The following is a 25,115-nucleotide window of genomic DNA, read 5'->3' as shown; positions in this document are numbered from 1 at the left end:
TCCAAGATCCCTTCCAAGACTGTGATTCCATGAATGCTAGTCTAGTCTACTAGCTGAATGATCCATGTGGGTTTTGACTTTCCTTTACTTTCTTCCTTGATGTTTTTAACTTCCCACTTAAACCTTCAATCCTAGGATTTTTTGAGATCTTGGTCAAGTACTAACAAGAACTGCAGGGGTGAAAATGCTGCCGGTTCGGGCTGGTTCGCTTGAACCGGTAGTAAAAAAAATGCTTAACAAAGTAAAAAAAAAGTTCTGACAATCAGCTGTGGTAGGAATTTTCTTAAAAAAACCTTTTTTTAAAGCATTTCTGGTCCGCTTTTGCTCCCAGGAGGCTAGGCCAAAAATGGGAGGTGCTGCAAAAGAAAGAAAGAAAGAGAGGGAGAGAGGGGGAGGGAGGGAGGGAGGGAGGGAAAAAGGAGAGGGAGGAAGGACCACAAACCTGGCACTAGACCCGTGATGGCGAACCTGTGGCACAGGTGGCACGCGGAGCCATTTGTTAGGGCACACGAGGCTTGCCCTGTCAGCTCTACCACACATGCGTGCGCTGGCCAGCTGACTTCGGCCTTCTTTTGAGTCCATTTTTTGCCCTCCGGCAGTTTCCTTGAAGCCTCTGGAGCACGAAAAACTGGCCTAGAGGCAAACCGGAAGTTTGGGAATGGACTTCCAGTTTGCTCGTAGGGCCTGTTTTTCCCCTCCGGAGCATTCAGGAGGCTTCCCTGAAGGCTATGGAGGGCAAAAACTGACCCTACGAGCAAACCGGAAATCCATTCCTGAACTTTCGGTTTGCCCGTAGGGCCAATTTTTTGTGCTCCGGAGGCTTCAGGGAAGCCCCCAAAGCCTCCGGGAGGGCGTGAGGCTGTTTTCGCCCTCCCCAGGTGCCTAGAAAATATCTGGAGCCTGGGGAGGGCGAAAAAAGCACACCAAAAATTGGGGGGGAGAAGCATTGGTCACACCCGCACGTGCGCTGGGTCATGGGCAGAACATTATAGGTGTGGCACGCCCACACACGGCCCCCTGCACTAGACTCAGTGTCAGAGGATACCTTGAAAGAGCACAGCTAGAAGGGACATGGAGATCATCTAATCCAAACCCCTGCTCCAGCAGGACATTGTGAAAGTGAGTTTCTGTCTTTTGACATTCCCCCAGTCACATGACTACATAGCCACGCCCACCCAGTCACATGACACCTCCAAGCCACACCCACAGAACTGGTAGGAAGAAAAAATTAGATTTCACCACTGCCCCATGGAGCTTCTGAGCCCACACAAGGCCAATCAGATGTAGCTACCACCATTTTTTACGTGCCTCCTATTTTGTTTTTTTAAAGGCTGACAGGCGCTTTTCCCAAAAGTGAATTGATACATAGACAGAGAAGAGACTTTTTTTTTTTTTGTCATCTCTCCCTCGTTGCTATGTGGGCTGGAAAAACCAAATACAAAATGTTTGAGTAACCTTTCCTGACATTTCCCAAAAAAAGAACAAAATTGCCAAAGGATGGAGCATTAGCGGTCCTTGTATCTCTTAATCTCTTCCCTCCCGCGTAACCAACAAGATTGAGGTAGATACACGAAAGAGCGTATGGCAAATTGTATCATTCTTGTTACATACAAAACGTTGTGTGTTTGGCGCTAGGGATTCGAACCGCCGAACTGCCGACCTTTCTGATCGACAAGCTCAGGGTCTTAGCCACTGAAAATCCCTTAATAGATTATTCCAAATATGGTTATTTTGCAGAAAATATGATGGAACGTTTACTCTCTACTCCTGAAAATTTTCCTTTCCCCTAGCCCCAAATCTCGGTTTTGGGGGTTTTGTGAATGGGACCATGTAATTGGGGAAGGTATTTCAACTCTGAATGAAAAATAGATACCTGTTCTTTTCGTTTTAGGTGTTCTCTCTTGAGACAGGCCCAGGGCTTGGAAGTGAATAATGGTGCACCACTTCTGTCAAGGGCTTTGTGGGTTTCTAACATTGCAATAATGGATTGTGTACACTGGCGAAGATTCAAGACAGTGATAAAAAGATCTAGTGTAATATTTCTCTCTCAGGAGAAACTGTCTTAAACAAACAACTCTTTTCCAAATGTGGTTCTTTTCAGGTTCTAAAAATGCTAATCTTTGCAGGAGAGATTCAGTCTCCTTCCTTCCTTCCTCCCTCCTTCCCTCCCTCCTCTTTCTTTCCTTCCTTATCTTCTTTCCTTCCTTTCTCTTTCTCCTTCCCTCTTACTTCTGCCTCCCTCCCTCCCTCCCTTCCACCTCTCTCCTTATTTCCTTCTGTATCTTCTTTCCTTCCTTTCTCTTCCTCCCTCCTCCTCCTTTCCTTCCTTATCTTCTTTCCTTCCTTTCTCTTTCTCCCTGCCTCTCCCTTCTGCCTTCCTTCCTCCCTCCCTCCCTTCCACCTCTCTCCTTATTTCCTTCTATATCTTCTTTCCTTCCTTTCTCTTCCTCCCTCCCTCCTCCTCCTTTCCTTCCTTATCTTCTTTCTTTTCTTTCTCTTCCTCCCTCCCTCCCTCTCCCTTCTGCCTCCCTCCCTCCCTCCCTCCCTCCCTTCCACCTCACTCCTTATTTCCTTCTGTATCTTATTTCTTTCCTTTCTCTTTCTCCCTCCCTCTCACTTCTGCCTTCCTTCCACTTTTCTCCTTATTTCCTTCTGTATCTTTCTTTCTCTTTCTCCCTCCCTCTCACTTGTCTTTCTCCTTCCTTTCTTTCTCCCTCCCTCCCTCCCTCCCTCCCTCCCTCCCACCTTTCTCCTTCTTTCCTTCCTCATCTTCTTTCCTTCCTTTCTCCTTCCCTCTCACTTCTGCCTTACTGAACCCAATGATGAAGATTCTCAGTCATTGTGGTTGAGTTGTCTGGAAGCACTGAAGCAAGGAGAAATGGTTGTAGAACTGTCTGGCAGTTGAGTCAAGGCAACTAGACTTCTTTTCTTTTGGGGGGGTTGAAACATTTGCTACTTATCTAAGTAGCTTCTTTAGTCTGAGTTCAGACTGAAGAAGCTATTTGGATAAGTCAAGATACATTTCAACCCCCCCCCCCCAAAAGTAGCCCAGTTGCCTTGACGCAACTTGACAGTTCTACAACCATTTCTCCTTGCTTTTAGTTATAGGAGCTTGGCTCCTGAAAACATCAGCATGGTGGAAGTTGAAGGACATCAAGACAGTGTAGCCAACTGGAGAGAAAAGTGTGGTTGTGAGGTATTTCTAACCTGCCTTTCTCCACCTTGTAACTGAGTAAAATTAAGGCTGTCCCACACCATCCATGATGCTTTCTCTCCAATTATGTTCTTTGGAAGAAGTTACAGGTAATCCTTGAATTTATGACTACAATTGATACCAGCATTTTTGTTGTAAAGCGAGGCAGTTCTTAAGTGAGTCACACCTAATTCAATAATCCTTTTTGCCACAGTTATTAAGTGAATCACTGAAATTGTTAACTGAATCACACCTGCTTAAGCGAATTGCACATCTCCCAATGACCTTGCCTGTTGGAAGCCATCTGAGAAGGTTCACAAATGATAATCAGATGACCTCAAATTGCATGACAAGGGCCTGAAAGGAGAAACACAGAGGAAATGTCTCTTTTTAGCCCTAATCTAGAATTTGAGGCAAGTAAGATCCCAAGGCTATGGTTTTCCCAGTTGCAATGGATGGCTGTGAAAGTTGGACCATAAGGAAGGCTGAGCGCCAAAGAATTGAGGCCTTTGAACTCTGGTGCTGGAGAAGACTCCTGTGAGTCCCTTGGACTGCAAGGCGATCCGATCGGTCAGTCCTAGAGGAGATCAACCCTGACTGCTCTTTAGAAGGTCAGATCCTGAAGAGGAAACTCAAATACTTTGGCCACCTAAAGAGAAAGAAGGACTCACTGGAGAAGAGCCTCATGCTGGGAACGATGGAGGGCAAAAGAAGAAGAAGGGGACGACAGAGAATGAGGTGGTTGGATGGAGTCACCAAAGCAGTTGGTGTGAGCTTAAATGGACTCCAGGGGATGGTAGAGGACAGGAAGACCTGGAGAAATGTTGTCCATGGGGTTGCGATGGGTCGGACATGACTTTGCAATTAACAACAACGACAACAACAAAGATCCCCAAAGGGAAGCCATTGGCTTTCATATCTTTCTTGGGTAGAGAGATAGATTGGGGATGGAATAATTAAGAGGAATATGCCATCTCCCCTGTATAAGTCATTATTTTCAATATTTAAAGAGGAATCATAATAAGTATAAGGACTCTTCTTAAACAAAAGATGGAATGACCTCCCCCCAGACATTCGAACTACCACCGACCTCCGTTCCTTCCGGCAAAAGTTAAAGACTCACCTATTTCAATCAGCTGGCCTGGCACTTTCTTAGTTTTACCTCCCGGGGATATTTTAATTGGGTTTGGGGTTTTAATAAGCTTTTAATGTACTATATTTATTATTCTATATACAGTCTTGCAACCTCCTCCACCTACGTATTTAATTATTTAACTGTTTTATGTATGTATTTTATAACGCATTTTAGTGACTGTACACCGCCCCGAGTCCCTTTCGGGAGAGGGGGCGGTCTATAAATATGAATAATAAATAAATAAATAAATAAATAAGCACTGCAGAACTGAAAATTATTTAATCCCAACTTGTGTCTCATGAAGATATTGAAGTGGAATGTAATTACCACTTCGGTGTCTGGGGATTCTCCTTTAAAAATTGCAGTGCAAAAATACCTCTCTTAAATTACTTTCTCTGTCATTTGCTCTGGAAAAGTAGCTTGTTACTAGTACCAGGCAGTCTTCTGATCTTTAACCAAAATTTGTAACTTCAAAGGAGTCCTTGATTGATGACGGGCCATTAAGTGACTGTTTAAAGTTACAACGGATCCCTCCCAAAAGATACCAATTCCAATGGATGGCTTCACCTCTCCTGGTGATCACGTGGTCACATGGCCACAATGTATGTGTTTTTTTGCTTGTTGCATGATTGTTACTACAACTGCACAGGTAGTTCATGACTTGCAACTATTCATTTAGTGACCATTCAAAGTTACAGCAACACTGAGAAAGTGACTTACGTGTTCTGACCTAGGCTTTCCCAAATCACGAAGCAGATTCCTTGTCCCGACAAAACACCCTTTTTATTTAAGCTAATGTGAATTCCACTCATTCACATCCAGCAAAGTCCCAGCAAACAGTGTTTCAAGGGGGAATTGACAACCACAGACCTTATCAGGCTTGGAGACCTGCCAGGCCAATATCTTCCAAACACCATGCTGTAGGAGACAATACTTGGCAAGGAGTCTCTGAGAGTAATGAACAAATCTTCACACTAATGAAGTGAACTAATTGCATCCTGCAAACTCCCCTCCCCTTTCGCTCCTCTTTATTCTCTATGGGAGGGGCCATTCACCATCCATCTGTGTCTTTACTCTCAAGTCGGCCCTTGTTCCTTAACTGTTCCCTTCTCCTGGCAGCTCTGTGCATGCGCACAACAGGAAAAGGCTCCAGCTGTTCTTCTGCTCCACTGATCTCCGACTCCGAAGGCAGCTGATAACTGACGGACGGCCGTGGCCCCATCTCTGCCTCCAATGCAGAGCACTCGTCAAAGCCTTCCCCAGACTCCAGGACTGGCCCAGGTTCCTCCCCAACCCTTCTCACTGTCTGAGTCTGCCACCAGCTCTGATGGCCACTGGCGGGCCACAACACTAAGGCCGTTTTTTAATACTTACGGTGATTAGAGCATTCCAGGGTCATGTGAACAAAATTTGGCTCCTTGGCAACTGGCTCACATTTAGGACGGTTGCAGTGTCCTGAGGTCACGTGACCCCCTTTTGCGACCTTCTGACAAGCAAAGAGAAGAAGGAAGACAGATTTACTTAGCGATCATATTGCTATCATAACAATGGCTGTGATTCAATTAACAACTGTGGCAAGAAGGTCGTCAAATGGGGTAAGACTCACTAAAGAACTGTTACTCAACAACAACAAATTGGGGTTTAACCTGTAATGAGGAGGCTCATTAAAAATTGCCCCTTTTCCTCAGGCTTCCTGGGGCTAAAATTTCCAATATAAACCAGTTGTTGGAATGGGCCTCCCCACCAGACGGTGGCGTTTAAATGTGAAATGGAAGGTCAAGGACTCTCACAGAGACAGAAAATGAGGCTTTCTATTTGGATTTCAGGAGGAAAAAAAATCTCTTGGATACTTTGAGGAGTAGCAGTGTTTGTCAAGACTGTGAAAGATACAGATAGGTGTGCATGCAAAGGTTTCAGAATATATAACAACAGAGTTGGAAGGGACCGTGGAGGTTGTCTAGTCCAACCCCCTGCTCAAGCAGGAGACCCTATGCCATTTTAGACAAATGCCCAATCGACTTCTTAAAAGACTCCAGTGTTGGCGCACCCACAACTTCTGGAGTCAAATTATTCAACTGATTAATTGTTTTTGCCTGCCTTCCCCCCTCCCTCCCTCCCTTCCTCCTCCCTTCCTTCCCTCCCTCCCTCCCCCTCTCTCTGTCTCTCTCTCGCTTGCTTGCTTGTCTGCTTGCCTGCCTCCCTCCCATCCTCCTTCCTCCCTTCCTTCTGCCCTCCCTCCCTTTCTTTTTTCTTTCTTGCTTGCCTGCCTTCCTCCCTTCCTCCCTTCCGTCTTCCCTCCCTCTCTTTCTTTCTTGCTTGCTTGCCTGCCTGCCTTCCTCCCTCCCTCCTTCTTACCTTCCTTCTGCCTTCTCTCCCTCCCTCTCTTTCTTTCTTTCTTTCTTTCTTTCTTTCTTTCTTTCTTTCTTTCTTTCCTTTTTGCTTGCTTGCTTGCCTTCCTGCCTCCCTCCCTCCTTCCTTCATTACGCCCTCCCTCCCTCTCTTGCTTGCTTGCCTTCCTCCTGCCTTCCTTCCGTCTGTCCATCCTCCCTCTCTTTCTTTCTTGTTTGCTTGCCTGCCTGCCTCTTTCCTCCTCCCTCCCTCCCTCTTTCTTTCTTTCTTTCTTTCTTTCTTTCTTTCTTTCTTTCTTTCTTTCTTTCTTTCTTTCTTTCTTTCTTTCTCTCTTTCTTTGTAATTTTGCTGCCTGCAAGGAGTTAACGCCGAGGCAGCCAAACTAGCTTTAGCGATACTCACTGCAGCACTGATTTCCACCTCCTTTAAAAGGGGGTGGATAAGATTTAATGGCGGATGTAATGATCCTGCAGCACCGCTTCAGGATGTCTGCAATGTAGGTTCCTTAGCTGAAGGACTTCGGGAGGGGAAAAAAAAGAGTCAAAAGACTGAGGGACTTTTATGCTTGGCTCAGCCTCTCTCTCATTTTAAACTGTTGGTATATACTGTTACCTTGGGGTCAGAAGCAGTCTTTTCTTCGCACTTCCTTCTTCTTTCTGATTTCAGATTGCAGTTTTGAAGCGTGGGTTCCTTTCTTTTAACAAAAACACACACCTCCAAAAGCCAGCAGGGCAGCATGGTTCCCAGAAATATTATTGCTGCAGAAACCGGAATTGGCTCCTTTTGTTTGAGTGAAAAACAGTGTTTTTGCCTCTCTCTTTTTTAAAGCATGGCATTCCATGTGGAAATTACCAGGGCCCCTGCCACCGTAAAAATGAATAAAACTGGTGTGTGTTTGCCGCCTTTATTATATACTGTTTGTTTGTTTGTTCTTAAGAGGAGGCTTAGCCTGGTTAAAGCGAAGGCTTGGTTGTGTAAGAGGGGACCGCTGTAAATAAAGATAATTAAAAAAATGCACAGCACTCGAGCCGCAATTACAGGAGAGAGAAACAAGACTGTTAATTTCACTTCTGCGTTCGTTTGTTTGCTTTTGTTCGTTTTTTTCTTTTACTTTTTTTGTGTTCACAATCTGCAAGTTGCCCAGTCAGGGGATATCAATCAAGCTCTAGGATCAAAGGAACGGGATGAGAAAATGAATTTACTTCCCTCATCCTGTTTTTATTGTGTGTTTCTCCCCCCCTAAGTGAGCGTGGATAATTTTTCAAAATGGAGTCCCATGGAAATCATTACGGAAGCAAAAAAAAATGTATGTGTTTTTGTTGTGTAGATTTTGCTCAGGGGAATTCATAAACAAAAATCATTATCTGCATTTGTAAGGAGGACTCTTAGCAAACTTCAGAACTTAACTCCTGAATATAATTAGATTTAGATCAGTGGTGGGTTCCTGCCGGTTCGGCCTGGTTCAGCCGAATCGGTACTGGTTTGGTGGGCTGGGTTGCTGGAACCAGCAGCGACCCAGGCCTGCTACGCCCCTGAACCAGTTCTCTACATGGGCCAGTCCTGGAGTCTGGGGCAGGCTCTGATGAGGGCTCTGTGTGGGAGGCAGAGATGGGGCCAGAGCCGTATGCCAGTTATCAGCTGCCTTCAGAGTCCGAATCAGTGAGGCAGATGAACAGCTGGAGCCTGTTCCTAGTCTGTGCATGCGCAGAGTAGCCAGACGAAGGGAACAGCTGAAGAACAGGGGTCGACTTGGGAGTAGGGCCACAGGTAGATGATGAATGGCCCTCCCAGAGGAAATAAAAGAGGAGCAAAAGGGGAGTGGAGTTTGCAGGAGACAATTAGTTTGTTTAATTGGTTCGTGACTCTCCAAGACTCCTTGCCGAGTTCTGCAGATATCGGCCTGTCAGCTCTCCAAGCCAGATAAGGTCTGTGACTGTAAATCCTCCCTTGAATGACTTTGCTGGATGTGAATGAGCAGAATTCACAGGAGATTAATAAAAGTTTGTTTTGTTGGGACCAGGAATTTGCTTCATGCTCTTGGGAAGCCTAAGTCAGAACACAGTTGTGTCCCCTTGAATCCTTCTCTTTGATGGGCTATCTCCCTCAACTGTTCATCATGCAATTTAGCCTCCAGACTTTTTATCAACTTTGTCGCTCTTCTCTGCACGCTTTCCAGATTGTCAACATGTGCTTTGCATCGTGGTGACCAGATTGCCTTTCTTTCTTTTTTCTTCTTTTTTAAAAAAAAAATTCTGCAGAGGAGTTCTGAAATACCAAACTAACCTAAAGGAGCACCCCCCTGGGTGTTACGATTCCAATGGGACCGTTGAAAAGGACCTTCTGTTTGAAAGTGGCTTCAAACCACCTCTCACAGGAAGTGCCGTAGAGCATTTCCCAGGACCGTTGATGGAGCTAGAACCTCTTCTGGAAGGCGACTTTGCTTGTGCCGAAGAGCCGAAATTCCAATCCTGTTTCCCTGAGGTTTGTGTGAACATCTGTGTTGTACTGTGCTTCTGGCGATGATGCTTCTGCTACCAGTTGGCCCTTGTGGTATGAAAAGCTCCAAACGTTCATAAATATTCCAAGTTGACAGGGAACAAGCTGTTAAAATGTTTGTAGCTAAACGTCTGGGAGGGAAGAGAGAGGTAGGCTTTCATGTAGGCTGAGTTCCAAATTTAGACAGGTGTATTTGTGAGACGCAGTGGCTCAGTGGCTAAGACACTGAGCTTGTCGATCAGAAAGGTCGGCAGTTCGAATCCCTAGCACTGCGTAACGAAGTGAGCTCCCGTGACTTGTCCCAGCTTCTGCCAACCTAGCAATTCGAAAGCATGTAAAAAATGCAAGTAGAAAAATAGGAACCACCCTTGGTGGGAAGATAACAGCGTTCCGTGCGCCTTCGGTGTTGAGTCATGCCGGCCACATGACCATGGAGACATCTTCGGACAGCGCTGGCTCTTTGGCTTTGAAACGGAGATGAGCACCACTCCGTAGAGTCAGGAATGACTAGCACATATGTGCGAGGGGAACCTTTAACTTTACCTTATTTGTGGTGTTGAAGAGATCTGGTAAGAGATACGAAGGCAATCCAGGCACACATCTAAAACTAAAAATATGTATTCTTCCAAGTGTACACACTCAGGATGTTTAAACAATATAAAAATAAATAAACCATTAATAAACAATGATTGTTACACTTTATGATGGTCTTAGCATGGAATAGCCAGTGGAGGGCATGAGCTGCTTATGTATAATGTATTGAGAACTGCAAATCCAAGTTTGCATTTAAGCTTACATTTGACAAGGCGACAATATTGAGCATTAACTAATAAAGCTGTTTCAAATTTGTCGCATAAATTAATTATGTTTTTAGGTCTGCACTTAAAAACCATTCAGCTGGCTTCTATTCTGAATCTTTCAGCAGCCTTAAGAGGATGTTAGCACAATCGAAAGATCAATTGGATCGAGATGGGCAACTATAGAAATTGAATAAATAAAAGTTAAATCCATTTATGGCATCCGTTATGCCCTAAATTAACAATTCTCAATTTTGACAATTCTCCCTTTATCTACCTACCTACCTAACTACTCTCTCTCTCTACCTATCTACTGTATTTCTCTCTCTCTCTATTTCTCTCTCTCTATCCCTCTACCTACCTACACTCTCTCTCCCCCTCCCTACCTACTGTATTTCTCTCTCTCTCTATTTCTCTTCTCTCTATCCCTTTATCTCCCTACCTACCTAACTACTCTCACTCTCTCCCTACCTATCTACTGTATTTCTCTCTCTCTCTATTTCTTTCTCTCTATCCCTCTACCTACCTACCTACACTCTCTCTCTCTTTCTCTCTCTCTGTCCATTTATCTACCTACCTACCTACCTACTCTCTCTCCCCCTACCTACCTACTATATTTCTCTCTCTTTCTTTCTCGCTATCCCTCTACCTACCTACACTCTCTCTGTCTCACTCTTTTCTCTCTCTCTCTCTCTCTCTCTCTCTCTCTCTCTCTCTCTCTCTCTCTCCTTTTATCTACCTACCTACCTACCTACCTACCTACCTACTCTCTCTCTCTCCCTACCTACCTACTGTATTTCCCTCTCTTTCTCTCTCGGTCTATCCCTCTATCTACCTACCTATTTTTTTTTAAAAAAATTGCCTCTTCAAAACCTTGGTGCGTCTTATACTCTGAAAAATATGGTAGTTCTCGACTTACAACCGTTCATTTACGGTTAAAGTTATAGGAGCACTGAAAAATGACTAATGACTGTTTTTCATACTTGCAACCATTCTAGCATCCCCATGGTCATGTGATCAAAATTCAGCCGCTTGGCAATTGACTCCTATTTATGACGGTCGTCGTGTCCCAAGGTCATATGATCACCTTCTGGGAAGCAAAGTCAATGGGAAAAGTCAGATTCACTTAACAACTGCAGTGATTCACTTAACAACTGTGGCAAGAAAGGTTGTAAAATGGGACAAAGCTCCTTTAAGAAATGACTTGCTTAGCAAAAAAAAATGAGTCCAATTGCAGTCGTAAGTGGAGAACTACCTGTAAATTTCTCTATTCAAAGAATTTGGTGCTGGTATAAATATGTTTTTCTTAAATGTAAAAAAGGTAGAGAAACTCAGTTGCTTAATGAACTTTAAGGAATAATCTCTCAATAGAATAGAATAAAATAGAATAGAATAGAATAGAATAGAATAGAATAGAATAGAATAGAATAGAATAGAATAGAATAGAATTATTTATTGGCCAAGTGTGATTGGACACACAAGGAATTTGTCTTTGGTGCAGATGCTCTCAGTGTACATAAAAAGACAAGATACATTCGCCAAGAATCATAAGGTACAACACTTAATAGGGCACAAATAAGCAATCAGGAAACAATCAATATCGATATAAATTGTAAGGATACAAGCAACAAATTTACAGTCTGGTGACGTCTCGCCTGGACTACTGTAATGCTCTCTACATGGGGCTTCCCTTGAAATGCACTCGGAGACTGCAGTTGGTCCAGAATGCGGCCGCGCGGGTGATTATGGGGAGTACTAAGTACTCCCATGTGACACCTCTCCTGCGCGAGCTGCACTGGCTTCCTGTGGTCTATCGGGTGCGTTTCAAGGTCTTGATTACGATCTTTAAAGCGCTCCATGGCTCAGGACCTAGTTACCTGCGGGATCATATTCTGCCCCATACATCCCTACGACCCATCCGCTCGCACAGAGAGGGACTTCTCCAGGTGCCGTCCACCAGACAGTGCCATGGGGCGGTGCCTAGGAGCAGAGCCTTCTCTGTGGCGGGCCCAGCCCTGTGGAATGACCTTCCCCCCGGATATTAGGACCACTACTGACCTCCGCTCCTTCCGTGTAAACCTCAAGACCCACCTATTCCAAATAGCCGGCCTGGCTCAATCATAACTTCATAACGCTCCTGATGGGTTTTTTAATTCAGTAATTTTATTTAATGGGATTTTAAATTGTGTTTTTTAATTGTCTTTCACTTATGAGTCTACCTCCTCCATGCACATGTATATGTCTTTGTTCTTTATGTATGTATGTGTGTCTTTATCTGTATTTTATCTGTTTTGATTGTACGCCGCCCCGAGTCCTTCGGGAGAGGGTTGCGGCTAATCAAATAAAAACTATTATTATTATTACAGTCCTGCAAACATAAGTGGGAGGAGATGGGTGATAGGAATGATGAAAAGACTAATAGTAATAGCAATGCAGTCTTAGTGAATGGTTGGACAGTGGTGAGGGAATTATTGGTTTAGCAGAGTGATGGCATTCAGGAAAAAAACTGTCCTTGTGTCTAGTTGTTTTTGTGTGCAGTGCCCTATAGCATCGTTTTGAGGGTAGAAGTTGAAACAATTTATTCCAAGATGCAAGGGGTCTGTAAATATTTTCACGGCCCTCTTTTTGACTCGTGCAGTGTACAGGTCTTCAATGGAAGGCAGGTTGGCTGTAACTGTTTTTTTTTTTTTTACAGTTCTTCAATCGAAGAAAACATTTGTAGCTCATAAATTGAACTGTATGAGGTCCTTTGAGCTCTCTGAGCTTGGTGCTAACACTGATGATTTTACCTAGTTTGGTAATGAAATGTCTGCAAGAAAACCAGCAAGCTCAGAGAGCACCAAGGACCCCCAAAGAAATAAACTATGTTCCATCCATTCCTAGTTTCTGTTTGTTGAGTTTTTCTGTGGCATTTTGACATGAAAAATCAATATCACAATTTGCTGGCTTGAAAGTCTATCTCCCAGAGAAGGAAATGAGTAGATTTAACCCATTCCGTTCATCCTTTGTCCTACTGGTTCGTGTTGCACATACTGAGTTGAAATTGCCCAAGTAATTCTTGCTGGCAGACATTTCCCAGAAAAACAAAAAACAAAATGCTTTTATTTCCCGTCTTCAGACTTGGCTTTGGATTTCCGGACCGCTCTGCTTATATTGCGTGGAAAGACTGTACCGCTATATCTATAGCAGTTATAAACCTGTCACACTCAGTGCGGTAATCAACCATCCGTGTGATGTCCTTGAAATACAGATGACGAAGGAAGGCTTTAAGGCAAGACCTGGACAGGTGAGCTCATGATCAGCTGATATGCCAAATCTTCCTCAATTCAGGACTTGCAACCTAGGTCCATCTGCTTTCTTTACAGGCACCGTTTTAGATTTGTATCAATAATTTAAAAAAAAACATTTTGGGATAAAATTAGGGAGAGTTGGATGCTATGCATCTTTTGGAAAAAGGTTGAAGTGGCCAAAATTTGGTTCTATATGCTCACAGTAAATAAACTGCTCGAGCAGAGTATTTTGTGCTTTGCAGCACTTTCTAAATTGACCAGGAGTTCCACTACTATTATGGAGGTGCAGGGTTAGTTCAAGAAGTGCACTTTTGTAAAAAAAACAAGAAAATATTGGTTACAAATTCACATGTGGCTAGAAAAAATGGTTGGACTTTGTATAGTGTTCAAGCCAGAATTATTCTTATTAGGCATTATAACAAATGGTGGTGGGACATGGTGGCTCAGTGGGTAAGACGCTGAGCTTGTCGATCAGAAAGGTCGGCAGTTCAGCGGTTAGAATCCCTAGCACTGCGTAACGGAGTGAGCTCCCGTTACTTGTCCCAGCTTCTGCCAACCTAGCAGTTCGAAAGCATGTAAAAATGCAAGTAGAAAAATAGGGACCACCCTTGGCGGGAAGGTAACAGCGTTCTGTGCGCCTTTGGCGTTTAGTCATGCTGGTCACATGACTACGGAGACGTCTTTGGACAGAGCTAGCTTTTTAGCTTTGAAACAGATGAGCACCTCCCCCTAGAGTCGGGAACAACTAGCACATACGTGCAAGGGGAACCTTTATCGTTACCATAACAGATGGTTATAGCAAAGGGACAATATATCTTATACTACACATCCTGACTGCAGCGAGAATGGTGTATGCGCAGCAATGGAAAAGCGAAAACACCCCTTCAGAAAAGGAGATAACAAGGAAGATATTAGTCTGCGCAGAAATAGATAGACTAACATTAGAAATAAAAGGCAAAGGAGAGACAGAATAGTATGACACATGGGAAAAAACTAGCACTGTTTAAGTAGTATATATACAGTATATTATTTGTTTTTCATTTTGGTTTTTAAGGTGGATGAAATGCCAGGAAAGTCCAACTGTGTTTGATATACTTATATGTATAGTGAGCTCCATGCTATGGAGAATATATAATATGTTTTTCCCCCCTATGAAAAGAAAGGGCGCTATAGGCTTCATGGCTTTTAAAAGCGAGTTGGATTTTTTGAAGAGAAAGATGAAGTTGGACTTTGTGCTTGCAAGCATTTATCCTATTATGATTTTGCTAACAGTGAAAGAACGGGTTAAGTCTACTCCAACTAGATCCATAGTGGAATTCCTTATGTCTCTAGTCAGGGCTTGGGATAAAAATACCACAATTAATTTAAACCAGTCAGCTACTAATGCAGTCATAGCTCCTTACTGTTACAGGTTAAATGAGTTAAGGTTTGTCATTTTAGGAAATACGCAGTTTCAAAGCACCTCGTGGATCTTAGGAGGGAATTTTCTAGTGTTGTAGAACATACACCAGGATTTTCAAGCTGTCTTAAAGAATTGACCAGATCTATAATAGCAAAACAGCCTGCCTCGCAGACATGGTGGCTTCAGTAGCGATTACTGTAAATAGCACTTGGTCTTATATGCTGCCCCATAATGCTTTCTCTGGGTAGTTTACAATGTTAGCATATTGCCCACAACAATCTGAGTCCTCATTTTACTGGCTTTGGAAGGATGCAAGCCTGAGCAACCTTGGGACCCCATCAAGATCGAACTCCAGGCTCTGGGCAGAGTTTGCCTGCAATAATGCATTCTAACCACTGTGCCACCAGTTCTTCAAGCTGTTTAGAACCTTGTATAGTCTAAACAAAAACTCCAACTTGGGTTGGTTGGAAGTCATTGCATTTGTTTCAACAAAGATATAATCTTCAGCCAGCTGGTGCTCCTCTCAGCATCCTGCCAATATGCTTGTCTTCTGCACCAGCTGGAGTTCCCAGTCATAGCAGACATATAATTTCCACAGAGATGGTAGTGTAGTAAGATTGTATGCATTAACTTTCCAGGGGGATGAGCAGCCCAACCTTAGGAGTAACAACCCCCTATGATGTTTGCTATCCTGTTCTTTATTTTTCTTTTGTTTTGGCTGATGTATTTCAGTATGTCATTCTACACTGTCCAAGTGTGTCCTCTCTGGAAAGCCATCCCTTCACTCTTACAATGGTAAGGAATTTATTTTTGTTGGGTATTGTTGGATAGTGTTTGGTTTGCTTGCTTGTTCTGGATATGTAAATGAACAGTCTTTAAGAGAGGGAGAGAGAGGGAGGGAGGGAGGGAGGGAGAGAGAGAGAGAGAGAGAGAGAGAGAGAGAGAGAGAGAGAGAGAGAGAGAGAGAGATGGATGTGATACATATATGGATGATAGATATAGATGGATAGATGGATGGATGGATGGATGGATGGATGGATGGATGGATGGATGAATGGATGGATGGGATACATATATGGATGATAGATATAGACACAGTAGATGGATGGATGGATGGATGGATGGATGGATGGATGGGATGCATATATGGATGATAGATATAGATGGATAGATGGATGGATGGATGGATGGATGGATGGATGGATGGATGGATGGATGGATGGATGAATGGATGGATGGATGGGATACATATATGGATGATAGATATAGACACAGTAGATGGATGGATGGATGGATGGATGGATGGATGGATGGATGGATGGATGGGATACATATATGGATGATAGATGGATGGATGGATAGCTAGCTAGATAGATGGCTAGATGGATGGATGTGATACATATATGGATGATAGATATAGATAGATAGATGGCTGGCTGGCTGGATGGATGGGATACATATATGGATGATAGATAGCTGGATGGATGGATGGATGGGATACATATATGGATGATATAGATAGATAATAGATAGATAGATAATAGATAGATGATAGATCGATAGATCGATAGATCGATAGATCGATAGATCGATAGATAGATAGATAGATAGATAGATAGATAGATAGATAGATGGATAGATAGATGTTATACATGGATGGATGGATGGATGATAGATAGATAGATGATAGATAGATAGATGATAGATAGATAGATAGATAGATAGATAGATAGATAGATAGATAGATAGATAGATAGATAGATAGATAGGATACATATATAATAATAGATGGATGGATGGATGATATATATGATACATCTATGGATAACAGCTAGCTAGCTAGATTAGAGAGAGACCAACAGACAGACAGATTGGATAGATTAAAGACAGATAGATCGATAATGGAGATTGAAAATCTGTGTTCAAAGGGTTTTAGTGACCATTCAAAGTTACAACTGCACTGAAAAAACAAAGACTTACAACAGTTTTTCACACGTTTGACTTTTACAGCATCCCTGTGGTCACATGACCAAAACCCAGATATTTGGCAACTGGCATGTACCTATGACGGTTACAGTGTCTCAGGGCATATGATCTCCTTTTGCGGCCTTCTGACAAGCAAAGTTAATGGGGAAGCCAGATTGACTTAGCAGCCATGTTACTGAATTTAACAAATGCAGTGATTCACCTAACAACGGTGGCAAAAAGGTCATAAAATGGGGCAAAACTCACTTAACAACTGTCTTGCTTAGCAATGGAAATTTTAGGCTCAATTGTAGTCCTACGTCGAGGACTTCCTGTGATCTTTTCACAAAGACCACCCGGCTTTTAATGGCTCACTTTCTACTTTCATATTCTCAAGGTAAGGCTCACAGTTTTTAAGGAAACCTGATTTATGTGACACTCTTGAGGATCTGAGAGATGCTGCTAAGGGCATGACAATCACTTTATACTTCAAGGAGGTGAATTACAGGGAGAAGCTTTTAAAATAGGTTTCCAGGGACAATTTAAAGTGCTATTTTTAACCTATAAAAGCCTGGGGGGGGGGCTTGTTGCAAAAGACCTTTAGTTTAGCCTTGCATCCTTCAACTAGAATTGACCCATCTGATACAAACTATATAGGGAAAATAGTTGAGAGGACTTCCTTAGCCATGAATGGCAATAGCACTAGCAATTGTCCTTAGACTTATATACCGCTTCCCAATGATTTTCAGCCCTCTCTAAGCGGTTTCCAGAGTCAGCCTCTTGCCCCCAACAATCTGGGTCCTCATTTTACCCACCTCGGAAGGATGGAAGGCTGAGTCAACCTTGAGGCTGGTGAGATTCGATCTGCCAAATTGCAGGTAGCTGGCAGTCAGCAGAAGTAGCCTGCAGTACTGCACTCTACCCACTGCGCCACTGTCTTCAGATGTCTGCTCGGGTTGCCACAGTCTTTCAGGGTAATGTTGATAAGTGCCCACCTTTATCTCCCTTGAAACGCTGCCAGAGACCTAATTGCCCATTAGTTTTGCAAGGCCAAACGTAGCCCTGAGCCAAACAGAACTTCTCTAAGCTTGAGCCGACCAGATGAACTAATTGCTTCCTGCAAAAGTTCACGTCCCATTCGGCCCTCATTTATGTCTTGGGGGGGGGGGGGGAATCATCTCCAAGCCTTACTCCCGAGTCGCCCTTTTTGTCTTAATTGTTCTTGCCTTCTGGCAGCTCTGAGCATGTGCACCCTGAGAACAGGTTCATACTGTTCTTCTGCCTCCCTGATGTCAGGCTCTGGCGGCAGCACATACGTAACTACCAGATGGCCTTGCCCCCCTCTCTGCCTCATCAGAGCCTTCCCCAGACTCCAAGACTGGCCCATGTTCCTCCCTAACCTACTCACTATCCGACTCTGCTGCCAGCTCCGCAGGATGCCGGCGGACCACAAGAGGTGGGCAAAAGCTGGAGCAAGGAACGGGAGCTCACCCTGTCAGGCAGTGCTTGGGTCTCAAACTGCCAACCTTCTGACAAGCCCAGCATCTTAACCGTTAGGTCACCACACACCTTCCAGGTTCATAATATTTGATTATTCTCATTCAATTACTGGCAAAACTTTGGACGGCTTAATATTCTTTTGATTCCGGTCTTTTGGGAAGTCAGGATCAAACATGTGCCCAAGTATATAGGCAGAAAAAAAGGCACTTATCTTGTCTGACATCTGGTAGATTTGTCTGATTCATTAGCGAAGAAGGGGATGATCAGGTCAACCCAATCCATTTTCCATGAGTCAGACGTAAGACTGTCTGATCTTTTGAATGTTGTTTTTTGGTTTAGCTATGATGTAGCATGGGTGGATGTGCCTTTGTTCCCAGTTCAGGGGTAAACAGCCAGACCCATGAGTCAGTTTTCTGAGAGTGAAAAACCACAGAATTCTTGAGAAGCTGAAGAAAGCAGAAATCCCGTGGGGTGTTCTGCTTCCCGGGAAGAAGAATGAGAAACACAGAGAATGCTGCTTCAATCCAGCTGATTGCACAAATGTATTTGCTTCTGATTTGTCGGTACATTTGTGTATATTTGTGTAGAACAGATCTGGAGCTTGGAAAAAGAAAAAGAAAAAACCAGCCAGCAGAGTATATTTGCAAATAAGACATGTCCCTGGAGGCAGAAGGCAATGAGATAAAATAACCAGATCTGCTGACATTTTCTGTTTCCGTGAACTAAAAGCACTTGCTAACATAACTCAAGAGGAAACCCTTTTTTTCAAATTCCTGGAAACTGCTCTGTCCACATCAGCGTAATTACCCATTTAATCCTATATCTTCCAGTCCTGCCACTGAGAGCAGATTTCCCCAAAATCTTGAATCATCATCCTCTTGTAACGACCCCGTAATCCCTTGCAGGGTGGAATCTGAATGGAGCGGAGTGTTTACTGGCCAGATGCCCTCCTTGTCACCAATGTGGAATCTTTTTCAGCAGATGTATTCCCCAGAGAGAGAAATATCTGCCTCTACCTAGAATCAAACTCACAGCCTCCTGATTATGAGGCGAGAGCTCCACCTCTAGGCACACCACACCACTCTTCCCCCAGATCTTGAATAGAGGAGTTTATTCGTTGTTGGTTTCATTGATTGATTGATTTCTGTCTGTCACACCAGTACATAATGTTCCTTCCTCTCATTTTCCCCTACCTGGCTCAGGCACCAAACTGGAGTCACTTCATTCTTGTTTGCTTGCAGACAGAATGCAAATGAATGAAACTGGAGTCACTTCATTCTTGTTTGCTTGCAGACAGAATCTTGCCTGACTAAAAAATCTTGCCTGTGAATTGCTTGGGAGGAGACATCTTTGCTCTCTTTTTGCCTGCCAGACAATCTAAGCGTAGCCGCTTCTTTGCCCTCTGGGAAACTGCCCCTCCCTCCTGGGACTCCAGACTACATTCCACCACACTACCTAGTAACTCTGTGAAGTACATTGGGCAACTCACCCAAAGCAATCCAGAAAACTTCCATGATTTGAGTGAACTCCTCCATCCCAGCAACAGATGATTGAAATAAGAGTTTAGCAAGATTATGCTTGCAGCGTGCCTATATTTACTTTCTAAAAATTGTGTGTAACTGTGTAATTTAGGGGGTAGGGGTTGGGGAGATGCTCATTTAGGTGTGAAATTTTAGTACTTTAATGATGCTGTCCGTGATTAAAATGTTTATAGAATGAACTTTGCAAACTAGAAGATTCAAGGATAAGTGATGGTGCTTAATAAGTGAATCGTGTCCCATTTTATGACCACATGGGGATGCTATACTGGGTGTGAGTACAAGGACTGGTTGTAGGTCTCATTATTCAGTGCCTCTAACTCTGAACGGTCACTAAATGAATGGGTGTAAATCAAGGACTGCCTGTATCACAAATGGTTTATGTTTGATTGGTACCACACATGAAAGTTAAACAAATTTCCTAAAGCGTAAAAATGAATGTAACAAATTTATCCACCATTCCAGCATAACGTGAACCTGTCTATTTTTGATAATGATCAGAGGGAAAAGTAATGTCTTGGTCTAATTCCAAAGAGATGCAATGAATTTATATTTATCTTAGGAGCCATATGTTGGAATGTCCTGACTTTAAGATAGCAATAGTAATAACATTTAGACCAGTGGTGAAATTCAATTTTTTTTGCTACCAGTTCTGTGGACATAGCTTGGTGGGTGTGGCTTGGTGGTCGTGGGTGTGGCTTGATGGTCATGGGCGTGGCTTGGTGGTCGTGGCAGGGAAAGGATACTGCAAAATCTCCATTCCCACCCCACTCTGGGGCCAGCCAGAGGTGGCATTTGCTAATTCTCCGAACTACTCAAAATTCCTGCTGTTGGTTCTCCGAACTACTCAAAATTCCTGTTATCAGTTCTCCGAACTACTCAAAATTCCTGCTACAAGTTCTCCAGAACCTGTCAGAACCTGCTGGATTTCACCCCTGATTTAGACTTACTGTATATACCGGTTCGTAGTGCTTTGTAGCATTCTCTGGGTGGTTTACAATGTCAACATATTAATTATCCCCAACAATCTGGGTGCTCATTTTACTGACCTTGGAAGGATAAAAGGCTGAGACCACCCTGAGTCGGTCAGGATCAAACTTCAGGCTTTGGGCAGAGTTAGACCACAATACTGCCCCACTGCACCATTGCAGGACTGATCAACATCAACTTTAAATTTTACCCCCACGCCCCCAGATGAAGAAGAGTCTGGAAGTTGAGTGCAGCTGTGAAGTCATTGGTGTCATATGATCTTATTCAACAGTCCCAGTTAGTAACTGAACGTTCTGAATTATCTTTAAAAGCTTCTCAACATGCCATATAGGGCAGCACTTCAATTCAGAAGTTATTACATGTCTCATGACAGGAGACTGGCCCATAAGCTTCAAGGGGGCTGCAAAGCATGTTCTTTGCACCCCCCCAGAGGCCCCGAGAGTAACATGAGGCAGAAAAGTATATATTTCTTTTTATTCTGGAAGGATTGCAGGACAAAGTATGTTTCTTAACCTTCTACGCAGCGGTGGGATTCACTTAGGTGTACCACCAATTCGCAACTATGAGCGTGCGCATGCATGGGCTTTCCATGCATGACTGCAGCCTTCCGTGCATGCGTTTTGCTTGAGTGCATGGCCTGCAGGCATGCACGCGGCGTTGAAAACGAGGCTACCGTGTTTCCCCAAAAATAAGACAGGGTCTTATTTTCTTTTCAGCCACAAAATATGGCTTGGGCCTTATTATTGGGGGAGGGCTTATTGCTTTGGCGTTGCCGTGTGGTTGCTCTCTTGTGAGCGGGCTCCCAAAGAGCCTGGCACAGCCTCATGGGCGAATGGCTGTGTTGCACTGTCGCAGCAGTGCAACACATCAGCCATGAGGTGACCATGTTCATGAGCAGCTGCCTGGCAAACCCCCTTTCCAGCTGCGCATAGCGCCATTCACTGACATAGAGATATTCCGAAGGTGCTAAGGTGCTTGAGCACCTATTCCCCCCTCCCCCCGCAGCTAGGCACTTTCAGGATACCACTAGACTGATGACTGGTGCTGTGCTTGGCCGGAGAGGGGGGGGGTTGCCCAAGGGGCTTATTTTCAGGGGAGGGATTATATTTTTGCCCACCTGAAAAATATGGCATGGCCTTATTTTCAGGACATGTCATATTTTCGGTGAAACACGGTACATAGGACATTTTGGTAGCGCCCGCAGTTCGGCGCTACCATTTCAGCTGAACTGGTCTAAACCGGCTGAATACCACCTCTGCTTCTATGTTGCATTCTGTAACATTTGGGATTCACTTCTCCAAAGTAGTCCAACCTATTCTCCAAATGGAAACAAATGTGTTCTCCAGGGAACCTGAAGGCAGGACAAGAAGCAACGGATGAAAACTAATTGAGTAGGGAACCAACCTAGAACTGAGGAGAAATTTCCTGGCAGTTTAATTAATCAGGGGAAGAGCTTCCCTTTAGCAGTTATGGGTACTCCATCACTGGTGATTGTGTCAGAAGTGTTGAAATGGATTTCTTCGGGAGCCGGATAAGCATTGTAGGTCTCCTCTGCGAGCCAGTGGGGAGAGAGGAGATCGGACGGATCATCCCTGCAGCACCCTGCTGGCCAAAACAGGGTGTGAGGGATCTGTGTGCGGCCCCTTTTGCCTCATTTTTGGACTGAACAGCCTCCTGCATCACTTTACCAGCCCAAATGGGTTACGAGGCCCATATGCTCCCATCCCGGCACCTCATTTTGGGCTTCCTTGGCCTCCTGCAGCACTCTTCCAGCCAAAAATGCTGCAGGAGGCCACGGAGGCTGAAAACCGGTCACGCAAGGTGCCACGTGTGGCCCGTTTTGGCTGGCAGAGGCACCACAGGCCAGTCTTTTGATATTTTCAGGTCAGCCCTGTGGACCTCATTTTAAGCACCCCACGGGCAAGATCCGCGGACCTTTGAGTTTGACACCCCTGGTATAGGGTCGCCTTCTTGAACAGGGAGTTGGACTAGAAGACCTCCAAAGTCCCTTCCAACTTCGTTACTCTGTTAACTGAACTGTGTGTCATGTGGGTTTTTGAGGCAGATAGGAGTAAGTCTCAAGGACTCACTTGATCCCCCTTAATCTCACTCCTCCAAACAGCAAGACTCATCTATTCAATTGACCAATCACTTCGTCTTCACCGACTTAACATTTATTACCTCTTTCCCAATGCTTTTCTTCTCTGAATAGAAGAAACCCATAGACTGAGGCTCTTAAGAACCTTCAGAGGAACACTTGGCTACTGTAGGTGACATTGAAATGTGTTTCCTAAAATTCAAAGCTTGTGTGTAGGGTGTGCATGTGTGTTGTTTTTGTTGGCAATATTAAAGGAAAACCATTGGAATGTCTGCAAGGTTTTGCAAGGCAGTACATTCTCCTCTGACTTCAGAAGAATGTAGGATGTTGTAAAGACCATTCAGAAGAGAGCATTGAAGGCTTGCCAAGTGCTGTGTGAGAAAGATTTATTAATCCATGTTCTGAAAATGCACTCCCTTGGGGTTCTTCTAACACATATCTGGTTTCCTGGAAACCACAAATGAATAGAAACCCTTGGAGTCTTTTTTTTTGTTAGAGGGAATTTTCAAAGATGGAATTAGAAAACTATACTTCGTATCAGTCCCTTCCTCTTCCTTTACTAAAAATGTTTACTGGAATGTCAGAGTTTGTTGCAAAAATCCAATCCAGAAAGCACACACAGATAACTGATTCAGCAGGATCCATTAACTTTTTTATACACATACAATACAATACAATAGCAGAGTTGGAAGGGACCTTGGAGGTCTTCTAGTCCAACCCCCTGCCTAGGCAGGAAACCCTATACCGTTTCAGACAAATGGCTATCCAACATCTTCTTAAAGACTTCCAGTGTTGGGGCATTCACAACTTCTGGAGGCAACTTCTGTTCCACTGATTAATTGTTCTAACTGTCAGGAAATTTTTCCTGGTATTGAGGTCAGGCTGATAGGTCTGTAGTTTCCTGGATCTGTTTTTCCCCTTTTTTGTACATAAATAAATGTACAATGCCAACAGCAGATTCTTCCAACATGGTAGAGAGGAGAGATTGATTTCCAGTTTCAATTCAGAGAGCAAACTAGATTAGTCCTCTTGCACAAACTCAGAACTACGTAGGTAAGCCACGCCCAGGCTCTGAGCCATCTAGCATGGCTCTCTGACACCAAATAGTTCCCATGGGCTGACCCAGTTGCCCTGCCTATACATTGGCCGACCTTGTTACCATGTACTATTCCAGCCAGTCCCCAATGGTTGACCTGTTGCTAAGTCCTATTCCAGTTCATGAATATTCTGATGTGGAAGCTCTGCTGATTTTCTATATGCAGGTGACATTCTACTCCATGATGCTAATTGTGAACTTTGTTTTAATTGAGCCAAATGTTTTAAATTGAAAAAAATCTCAACAAATCATCCCACTAATCTCAAGACTCAATTATCCTTTCTTAGATCATTGGCCAAAATACAAGAGGTTCACCAGATAACATTTTGCCAGGAAAGATGGTTTTAGATATAAATAGTTGGTCTTCAGTTGCTAAGTTGTGCCTGACTCTTTGTGACCCCATGGACCACAGCACATCGTACCCAGTTTCACAGAGTTTGCCCAAATTTATGTTCATTGCGTTAATGACCCTTTCTAACCATCTTATCCTTTGCCATCCCCTTCTTCTTTTGCCTTCCCTCTTTCCCAACATCAGGGTATTCTCCAAGGAATTCTTTCTTCTCATTTGGTGGCCAAAGTATTTGAGCTTCAGCTTCAGGATCTGTCCTTCCAAAGGACAGCCAGGGTTGATTTCCTTTGGGATTGACTGATCTTATCTCTTTGCAGTCCAAGGGACGTGCAAGAATCTTCTCCAGCAAAATAGAAATGGAAAGAGTGGCATCCTCCCAGCAGGATGACCCATCCCAAAAGCCATGTACTGTAAGAGAAGAGCAGAGGGGCAGAGTTAACTGCTGGCTTAGCCGATTGATAGTTCCATCTTCCACCTCCTGGCAAACATTTTATTGGGGAATTTTTTAAGGGAATTTTAATTGTATTTGTATTTTAACTAAGAATTGTACAGTATATTTTTTACCTCCTCCGTCTACGTCTACGTCCATGTCAACGTCTACGTCTACGTTCATGTCTATGTATTTGTATATGGTTTTAACATGACTGTACACCGCCCCGAGTCCTGCCTAGGAAAGGGTGCGGTCTAGAAATAAAAGTTTATTATTAGTTTATTATTATTATTAAGCATCGCATCAGCTTAGAGTCGTGGCATTCCCACTAGCGCTCCAAGTCCAACTTTCCTGGATTCCATTGACCCTTTGTCAACCCTGAAGCGAACCTGTGTGGGGCCATCTTTGAGGCTTTAGGGCTGCCACTAGATGGGATGGGGAGGGAAATAGTTAGCTGGGGTGTTGTAGTCAAAATAATAAGTTTTCC

General features: G+C 43.8%; 1 protein-coding gene across 1 annotated transcript in view; it reads left to right on the top strand.

Moving 5' to 3' along the window:
* The window catches only part of NOX4 (NADPH oxidase 4), a gene marked incomplete at its 5' end in the record, with an annotated part of 109,290 nt that overhangs the window by 19,603 nt on the left and 64,572 nt on the right, over positions 1-25,115 (top strand). Inside the window, 3 exons of the mRNA XM_081952371.1 lie at positions 8,936-9,158; positions 13,089-13,256; positions 15,395-15,457. Of these exons, the coding sequence (XP_081808497.1) occupies positions 8,936-9,158; positions 13,089-13,256; positions 15,395-15,457 (454 nt within the window). The remainder of the gene's footprint in view (positions 1-8,935; positions 9,159-13,088; positions 13,257-15,394; positions 15,458-25,115) is intronic.

The sequence above is a fragment of the Natrix helvetica genome, assembly GCF_964273705.1.
Source record: "Natrix helvetica genome assembly, chromosome: 4".
NCBI classification, from domain to species: Eukaryota; Metazoa; Chordata; class Lepidosauria; order Squamata; family Natricidae; genus Natrix; species Natrix helvetica.
This window is presented reverse-complemented; position numbering and strand designations above follow the sequence as displayed.